Genomic DNA, 10,000 nt, shown 5'->3' on the forward strand with positions numbered 1-10,000 from the left:
TGACTTCATATCATTTCTCGCAAACTAGCAAACCAACAAGCGAATCATGTATTTATAGTTCATTACTTTAATTTAAAACAATAAACTGAAAGAAAGCGACATAACTGTTACGTGTTATTTGTTTGGAATCAAACAGGAAAATTGACAAGGACAAGCAGCTTTCAATTATTCTAAGCAACGCAGCTTTGTGAGGCAGAATGGCTGGGTGGTTAGGGCGCAGGACTTGATATCCGAAGGTCGTGGGTTCAAGCCACGCTCTGACCACTAGGCTGGAGCTGTTTCTCGGTAGACCCTAGTTCAACTCCTTGGTCATGCTTGCAAATAGCCAACCGGTCTGTCTCCCGCCAGTTGGGATTGTTAAGCCTATTATGTTTATTTGAAAATTTTATTTCTTTCAATTAAGTAGCATGCCTGAGCACTAGCTAGGTATTGTTCATGATGAACAACAATTGAATATTTTCTTTGAAAAATGAAATAAAACTGGACAAAAGAAACATTGAACACTTAAAAAATCAATAATTCCAGGAGCACTTTTCAGCAATATAAGCACTACGGCATTACAATATCCGAACAGCTGACATCTTTGATCCGCCATCTTTAATTCCTTGATTTCTAAAAAAACGTCAGATATTGTACATCAATTACAAGTAGTCCTTCGTTCTTTCGGTAACTATGTGTACCCGATTCTCTTGAGAGGGCTCATAGCGCTTGCAAAGTTTCTCAAAAACGTCAGATTGTACATGAATTAAAAGTAGTCTTTCGTTCTATCGGTAGCTATGTGTACCTAAGTCTCTTGAGGAGGTTCATAGCGCCTGCAAAGTTTGTCAAAAACGTCAGATTATGCATGAATCAAAAGTAGCCTTACGTTTTATCGGTAACTATGTGTACCTGATCCTCTTGAGGTTCATAGCGCTTGCAAAGTTTCTCAAAAACGTCAGATTGTGCATGAATCAAATGTAGCCTTCGTTATATCGGTAATTAGTATATACTAAAACAGTGGATAGCGTTGCATTCGCGCGCTGATTGGCTACTCAAACTCCGGATATCCTTTGCTATTCACCTCGGAGCAATTCGCGCTGAATTCGTGCCCGAAAATGTTGTAATCTCTGCAGGAATAAATGAGTTAAAATCATCTTTTTGTGCCATCTTATCTCACTGTGTTAGTATATACTAAAACAACTATTCACCTAAGTGTCGGTGGCTAGTGGTGGATATTTACCTCGCCCCTTCGCGTTTCGCTAAATATCCACCACTAGGCACCTCCACTTCGGTGAATAGTTGCTAACTATAAGTGTACCTGATCCTCTTGAATAGGCTCTTAGCACTTGCAAAATTTCTCAAAAAAGTCAGATTGTACATGAATCACAAGTAGCCTTTCGTGCTATCGGTAACTATGTGTACCTGATTATCTTGAGGAGGCTCATAGCCTGTGTCACCACAGCTCTTGACGCTTGCAAAGGCAAGGATCATCTCAATGATGGAAAATAGAATTGCCAAGGAGGATATGGCCAACATAGTATTTTCCTGACTGGTGAACTTGAATTCGGTGTCCTTTTTTACAAAGTAAAGACGAAGGTAAACCGCTTTCCCAAATATCAATGAGGAAATACCCCATTGATAGTGGTACATTGTTGCTGCTGACATCACAGCACAAGCCACACTGACTGACTTGAGTGCATAAATCTGAAAAAGAGCAAGAAAGAAGAGAAGCGAGTCAGAGTGAATGAGTACATAGCCGTGCCGTGCTGTTCACTTCCGTACCGTGCAGTGCCGTGACGGTGCCATGCAGTGCCGGATGTACGCCCTGATGTTGTGCTCTAAGGGGGAAGAGCCCCCAGGGTTGTGCTGTTTTGGAAATCAAGGACCATTGCTAGTCTTCTGGAAAAACCTTACTCAGAGAATGCTGTAGACTACTGTCTTACCAAAATCGGGGGGCGTCTTGACATGCGGGACAAAACCAGGCCTACGATGCCAACTGGTAACACCTGGGTTGAAAGAAAAGAAAACAATCAGACACTATCAGGATGATTTACAAAGAAAACACTTAACTAAAAACTGATGCGGGTGTACAAGATGTTTACACTTCGTAAGACAGTCTCTGAGTATGTGTTGTCTTAACACGTTTGATGGTCTGTGCGGCTTGGGTGCAAATGGGGATCATGTCTTTTCACTTATTTTTATTTATTTAAATTTTTTACATTACCTTGAGTTGAAGCTGAAGGAAGGGGTCGGTAGGAGAAAGGCTGTAGGGAAGGGATTCGATGAACAATAGAGCCTGTTTCTCGAGCTCACGCAACCACTGTATTCAGCCGGAGATAAAATTTTACATATTATGCCAGCAATGATTATTTTGGGCGAACGAATCAAGCATTCTGCCGGAATAATAGCAACAAAAACTGACTGACAATTGAGGGGCTTTAGGCTGGTTAAGAGGAATCTGGACACTAGTCCCTCAATTACACAGTACACAAAGCACATGCCCAAAGGTTTTGCGATAAATTCAACACTCTTCGGCTGCATCAGAGCGAGTGTTTTTGTTTTTGTTTTTTTCTTTTCTTTTTTTTTTCCATTACTCGAATACTCATTTTACAATAATCAAGCTAGAGCAATGGAGGATAACATTGAGGCGTCGCTATTGCTTCAACATAACAAGTGCTAAGGATACATATTAGGTTTTTCATGTAAACATAATGGAGCAAAAAAGTGAGTTTTTTTTTTTTTCACCACACCAATTTAAAAGAGCTTGTTTTTCTCCGAACCACTGGAGTCTGCCACAGTGGTCGAATTGGTGATTCACCTTACACTGATATCAGTAAAAATATGATTAAACCTTTATTCGTATGGTTAAATCTCCCCACATAGCCATAATTAATATTGAACAAATTATCCAAATCTTTTGAAATCTTGCAACAAAAATAACTTAGCATTTTGCCGTTTAACACTGTTTTCTGTAACGTTTTATTGTTCATCGCTACTAATATAAACATAATTGTTAGTGAAATCATTATTTTATTTAAGTGTGGCAATACTGAATAAAGAGGTGACTCATATTGGTAAAGTTGAGTTATACAGAGTTAACTGAATAGAGTGTAATGTGAAGTGCTAGATTTCTATCCCGTATGAACCAGGTGACCGTTAGCCCTACTGATGGAAATGGGCCCACACAAGGACAGAGAAAAACTCTGACCAGGATGGGAATTGAACCCACGACCTTCGGGTTAGATCTCCGCCGCTCTACCGACTGAGCTACAAAGTCAGAAAAGAACATGTCAACCCTCTCTCCACCATTGTATAATTACAGGCCGCATCCTAGGCGAATGCAGATCAATATTAGGCGATATCGATAATCCGCGTATTTCAGCGGGATACGATCACTGTGGTGTCAACAGTTATAAAGAACTCCGTCTTTTCTCACATTTAATGTGGTTTTGAACCTCGCAAGTCGACTATCAAAAGATAAAATTTAAGGTTTATGGCTATTGAACTACCAGACGAGTGCAGCCACGCAAACAGATCGACGAAGACTGAGAAATAGTTATGCTTCTGAGCGAAGGTCTGGATTTGAGAGCTAGAATCTCACTTCATAGTAAACTTTCACAACTGCAGACCTCGTTCTTAGGCACCTCGGTTAAAAACGCCTTATTTCTATGCTCACAGTCACCATTTTGAGCAATTAATTCTCAGCGATTAGCTAAGCACTCACTCACTCCCCTAGCAAACTGTAATTGACAGATATTCGTTTCAGACTCACGGTAAAACTAAATTCAAGCTATGCATGAAGAAAATAAATAAACTGGCTAAAGACGGTGAATATTACAGAACGAGTGAGCAGCTGGTGGCATAGAAGTCAACTTTGAAAATGGTTCATGCGCTTTCTCATAGCGTGAAAGTTCACGGTGATTCCAGAATGATTCAAGTCTAAACGTCAAACAACCCTCAAGACTATTGTTCCACAGAAGGCTAATTCGAGTCGCTGACACATGCATGGAACTTCGTCAAATTGCAAGCGAAGTATACAGCTAAGAAAATGAACTGTTCTCACCGATCGGAAGCTAGCTGCATGAAACGGCTGTAACTCGCAGGGTTTAAAAAAGCTACGAGCAGTCTAGAGCGTTGGATTAAACGAGGTGGGGCAACGCATGGAACCGTGCGACCAAATTAAGTCTACTTACAATGGCAGCCGTCCAACATGGACACATCAGAAAGCTGGTATACAAGTATCGTACTTGAAATCGATCTACTAAACCAAGGATCAAGAAGACGGCGGTCATTACGAGCTGAAATATGGAAACGACTTTCAAATCCTGACTGTTGTACGCCATTTTACGTCAACTTGTTCAAAGTTGTAAGAATTATTGGAATCAAACCTGATATGCGGACGTTCTAACAGATAATTCTCCGCATGCGTGACTTACAGTAACTGATAAAGGTATTCTCGTTCCCAGAGCTGCGATCCTCTTGGCCAGCGCCACGGATCGAGAGCTCTGGACTTCCCATCATTCTGCACAGTCTCGATTCTTTTTCAAAATGGCGGACCGAAACTGATCTCTTACACGAGGCGTTGAATCATGGAATGCGAAATCTAGATTTAAGCGACATCACATAGAAAGAAAAGAAGTACGAGGGTTTGAAGCTAGCTGTGCTTGTCATTTCGCCGTTAAATGCCTCAAATACACGATCAAATTTTTAAGATGAGAGAGGCCAGGGAGGACTTAATTTTAAAAGGGAGATCGGTTAACAGGAGATGACGACAGGGATCAAGTTGCACTGAATTAAATGTTGTTAAATACATCCGAGTGATAATACTTTCGCATGTGAAATGTTCTAAGCTCTATTGAAGTAGAGACAATAATATTATAATGCGTAAGTAAACAACCTTGAAATTAGCATAGATTACTAAAAATAAATGATCCCATATACTGGTAATAAATTATTTTCATATGTTTTTCAGCTAAAAGCCTGCCTAATGGTCCTAATGGTACCAATTTTGTCTGATGCCTAGGAAGTGTGTATAATTTTTTTATCAACTTGTAATAATCATAATAACAACAACTTTATTTAAGTGTCAATGGATTTAGCACCAGAGCACTAAATTATTGGGGAAACTAATGAAATTAATTCAAATCAAATCAAATCAAATGTGTTGTTTGTGGAGGGGGTAAAGCCAGAGTACCCAAAGAAAAACCTTTCGCAGTAGAGAAGAGAACCAACAAACTCAACCCACTTATGACGCTGACTTTGGGAATTGAATCGAGACCACATTGGTGGGAGGCGAGTGCTCTCAACACTGCGCCACCCCTGCTCCCTGACTGACTGGATCAAATCTGTATATTTGCACCCAGTAGTCAATTTACTCTGTAACTGTTGTACTTCAAAGTTAAATTTGAGTTTAAATGAATCCAACCTAAATCATTATTGCGTGATTCCCATTAATTTCCTTTGTATTTTAAACCTATTGATGATAAATAATGATGTTGGGGGACAAATCTTGATCAAGATTTAGCTACATGCAGGATGAAGTCATTTAAGTTGCCTGAATTTCACATAAATATTAATGTATTTACATAGTTTTAGGAAATATATATCATTGGACACCCTTTTCTTACCTGTTGACACTCTAGCAAAACTGAGGAACTATATCACTCTTTTTGCACAGATTCTTGCACTGGTTGTTGATATCCTTAAGGATAACAGTATTTTTACTGCCTCAATTGCATATCCAAAAACCATGTCTTCCATCACAATGTTTCAAAATCTGGTGAGGTTTTGCCCCACTATTCATCATTGTTGACAGTTGTTTGATATATTCACTGTTTTATTCATTTAACAAATGATACAAAATACCATTAATATTTTTAATGTGAATTCTAACAATGATTGGGCACAAATAAATTATTATTCATGGTCTTCATCTTCGGTTTGTTGGTTTGAGCAAAGTTATTGAAAGTAATAAGATAAATGACTAATTCTGTTGTTCTAAGAGTTATCATATTATTATTATTATTATTATTATTATTGCCAATAAGAGGTACAAATGTATTTTGCATGTGAATATCATTGCGCATTATAAATTATAAAATACCTAGGATAGTAAACGCACTCCCATTGGTCAATAGCTGTGTATAGATGAGAGTATGTAAACATAGCTGTGACATCACACGAATTTTGATTGGTTATGTGTTGTCAGATGCACGTTTTGATTGGCTGGTTAGAAATATGGGTGTGTATGTCATGCAAACCCTCGACTCTGTCTCGGGTTTGCATAACTGTCAAGAATTCTCCCAACTGCGCTTCGCGTTTAGATATGTAAACATGGAAAACATCCTCTATTGCTTAAATAACACAACAAAATATAACTCTTTGATCGTTGCTTTATCTCAAGAGAAGCACTTCCGGAAGGCAGTTTTCTATTAAGCACTGGCCATTGAAGCAGATTCAACCAAGCCTTTGCCTGTTGGGTGCATCTGGCATAATAGTCCAAAATGCATGTGGGTCTTCTTTTTTATGGTGCAAACAGGGACAGCTGACTAAACAATCGCTCTGAGGAAGGGCTAACACGCGAAACGCCAGCTTTCCAAATCATTCATGGTGCTAAGTCGACCTTTATCAACATATTTGATAAAACCAAATTTTCCTGTTAAACGTAACAATGCATGGAATCAATGTAACATGGAGACAATTTAGCATGTAACGGGGTCCCTCATGCATGATCCCAAGTGTTGACGCCTGTTGAAGAATAGGTTATTGGCTAAGCTCTTCTGACCCTACAATTTACCAGTTTAATAAATTATATACTAGCCCAAAACAGCAATGTGAAAGTTAACTAATAGGTACCCAATTTACTGTGGCCATAATAATCCTCTGAAAACTGAGAAACCAAAAGTTGTTTTTCAGTAGATGTGTACCAGCCGGAGAATCCCTCAAGCTCTCCTCTGGATAAGAAACCATCCAGAAGGTGCAGGTTGCCAAGATCACTTGTGATTTGAACTTGACAGGAATTTATCCATTATTTGGATAGCCCCCTCCCCCCTTTATCACTCTTTTTCATTAGGGGCTGTAGCAGTTGGTCTCAACTGAAGGCTTTTGTATCAACCTTAGTTGTATGATTTTCTTATCACTAATACAAAGTGGGCATGAAAGGAATTAAGTTTCAACTTTAATGCGATGTTGCACAAAGAAAATATACTTACAAATTTCATTATTGCAATAAGAGAATAGTACGCGATAACCTGGTTAGCTGTTGGCTTAATCTTTTCTTCCTCACCACGGACATATTCAAAAGGAGTCAAGGCTTTGCGCTGTTAAACTCATGAACAATAATTACAATTTAAACACATGAATCGAGCTTAGTCAAAAATCCTGGGTGACATATAACCAGCTGCCCTTGCTCCTATTTCTCGCGTCCCACACCTGGCGAAGGACGGGCTCTGCTGCACCGACCTCCCTTTTTTAGATCGGATAACCGACTCGTGTTGAGCTTTCGAATGAGCTACCGTCTTCACAAACTCCTGAAATGTCGTAACCGTAACGTAATGCACTAGTCAGTGGAAAGCCCCGCACCCCCATACCCAGGGAATAGCGGGGCATTAGACCAGGCCTGCCTTCTAAATGAAGCAAATTCCCCGCTATTCGGGGCAATTTCGTACGTCAAAACCAAACTTTTCTCTCCCGCTCCCGGGACAATACAGTACTTTCAAAATCATAAAGCACAATGTTGACCAAAACTAATATACTTCAAGAATTTTAATACCTCAAATTAAACTTTGATAAACATGAAAAACAACAATGCAGTCCATTTCTCATAAAGTCAAAAATAATCTACCTTGAGTTACAGATTTGGCGTTCCAAATTTTACAATCTCTCCAAAAACAGTAATATTAATCACTGGGTCTAGCACAGCCCTGAAATTGGCAATAAAAAATACCAGTTTCCTTAGTGTCAAAACCATTAAAATAGCAACGACATAAGTCCAAACATGCATTTGAACAATCAGTACTCCAGTACTCCAGTTATTTCCCTTCTATTCTTAAGCACACCCAATCTAAAGTACAATCAACCGACTATAACGGTTCACTATCACAACAATTCTCAAAGAGCTATGCAAATTTCACTAAGGGAATGGCTTACTACCACAATTTTATGGTCTCATAATCCAGCTACATTTTGCAAATAACCAAGAGATTATCAAGGTAAGGGAGTAAACCCCCCATATGGAGCATTTTCACTCACATGACCAGCAGCCATATTGGATTACTGAAACAAAAGAAAGTATTTGCATAAAAATAGAGTTCAAATTCCAGAGGACTAGTTTTATACACCATCATGGCCATTCCTTTGTTTTGGAACAACAACATGGCTGCCGTGACGTCACGTAGAAACGCTCTATAGGCCTTATACCCAAGGTAATCCCTCTTAAGTTATTTTTAGGCATGGTGCCCAGTTCTTCCGAGGATTTTACTTGCGCGATGCGTGGACTGCCCAAGCGATTTTCTCGAAACTACCTGAGAGAAATGGGGGCTAATTTGGTGAAACGTCGTTTATATGTTTTGATTTTCAAAAGATGCTTCGTAGCAGAGATGTTTTCTGTACTCTCAGCTGTCTTTTTGTTCGGCTGGGCCTTCGTTTGCTTTGTGATCTTTGGCTGCTCATTATTTTGCCGTTTCACCCGGTTTTAGGGAATTTAAGCAAACCTCAACGGCAACGACGAACGAATACAATGGCTGTGTAAGCGAGGGTTATAATTCTGTTCATTTCATTGCCGTTCTGTACAAAACAACGTGAAATGACCACATTCTGCACATTCGAAAAAACGTGAACGACGACGGCCAATTTTTAGAGTTTCTTCTCGAATTTTGACGCTGTCTCACATATTCTGTTTGGATCTTTCTGACAGTGGTAGACAAACTGAATGAATCTAGATTCGTAGGTTGAATATAAAGTCGCTTTTTAATCTACGTTCTCTCCGGCGTTGTTGCCATTGTTCCTTACCAGCTTTTTGCTGCCTTGGCGGCAAGTGCCTATCTGCACTTTCGACCATCTGGTTGCGTTCTGTTCCGGCGTTTGTTCGCTTTACACTCGTGTTTCTACTCACTTCTCTGTCATTCATTCAGTTATTATTGTTTGTGCGGGGTAAATTTGTCTCTTATATTGAAACTCCTATTAAAGTTTCAAATTGTATTAAAACATAGTGAGAGCCGAAGCACGTTTGCTGGTAATTAAAATATCAAAGAAGACATCCCCACAGCGTTGGAGGTTTTCCTTCCCTTTGAAACGAAAAGAAACGAAACATAAACAAATCCTTCTCGAAAACATCCACGCAACGCGCGAGTAACATCCGTGGAAGAAATGTCTAAAAATAACTTAGGAGGGATTACCTTTGGTAGAAAGTCTATATGGGGGATTCTCTCTCTCTTACGTCTATAATCTCTTGAAATAACCCTTCATCGGTAACACATTTTGAAACTACTCTGAAAACTATAGCAAAGAAAATAAAAAATCTAGCGAATTACAGTAGACGTTTGTAAGAGTCCTCGGTAGGAACTTGCATGTTCCACCATTACGCAGACCGTGGTAATGTAGAAACTCAAAGAGACGAAACTCATCGGTGGTAACATTTACAAGCTTTATCTCACAAAATCATAAAGTAAATGTCACTGTCAGCCTCTACGCGTACGTTCGCTTTGCATTCAAATGGGAATACTGAGACAAAAGGTCAACGCTGTAAATAAATCGCTAATCAAGCATGACTATAATCTTTGTCTGATTGCACTACAAGAAATGATAATACTTACAGATTGAACTTAGAATTTAACTGAGAGCCCATTACAGAAATGAAAAGAATGGATTTTAACTTGACTCAGCCGGCATTTTGAGATCGTATGCTTTCCCAGTGACTTTTGCGTGCCTATTCAAGTTGGCGTCAAAAAATCAAATCCCTGTGTAAGCCCCGTTCAAGGTCCCCGCTCGCCGATACTTGCACCTAATGCTGTCCAAAAACCCC

The 10,000-nt window shown here is 39.4% G+C and overlaps 1 protein-coding gene across 2 annotated transcripts in view; it reads right to left on the reverse strand.

Moving 5' to 3' along the window:
- LOC137977783 (uncharacterized) overlaps positions 1-7,315 on the reverse strand; it is a 9,710-nt gene extending 2,395 nt beyond the window's left edge. Inside the window, exons 1-3 of one of the 2 annotated variants that reach the window (XM_068825114.1) lie at positions 4,173-4,426; positions 1,923-1,985; positions 1,402-1,683 (exon numbers count right to left, since the gene is read on the reverse strand). In XM_068825114.1, the coding sequence (XP_068681215.1) occupies positions 1,402-1,683; positions 1,923-1,985; positions 4,173-4,322 (495 nt within the window). In that variant the 5' untranslated portion in view covers positions 4,323-4,426. Of the gene's footprint in view, positions 1-1,401; positions 1,684-1,922; positions 1,986-4,172; positions 4,427-7,190 lie in introns of those variants that run through there. The other variant, XM_068825115.1, reaches the window with a different exon arrangement.
- Between the last annotated feature and the right edge of the window lie 2,685 nt (positions 7,316-10,000).

The sequence above is a fragment of the Montipora foliosa genome, chromosome 11 (genome assembly GCF_036669935.1).
Source record: "Montipora foliosa isolate CH-2021 chromosome 11, ASM3666993v2, whole genome shotgun sequence".
Classification (NCBI taxonomy): Eukaryota; Metazoa; Cnidaria; class Anthozoa; order Scleractinia; family Acroporidae; genus Montipora; species Montipora foliosa.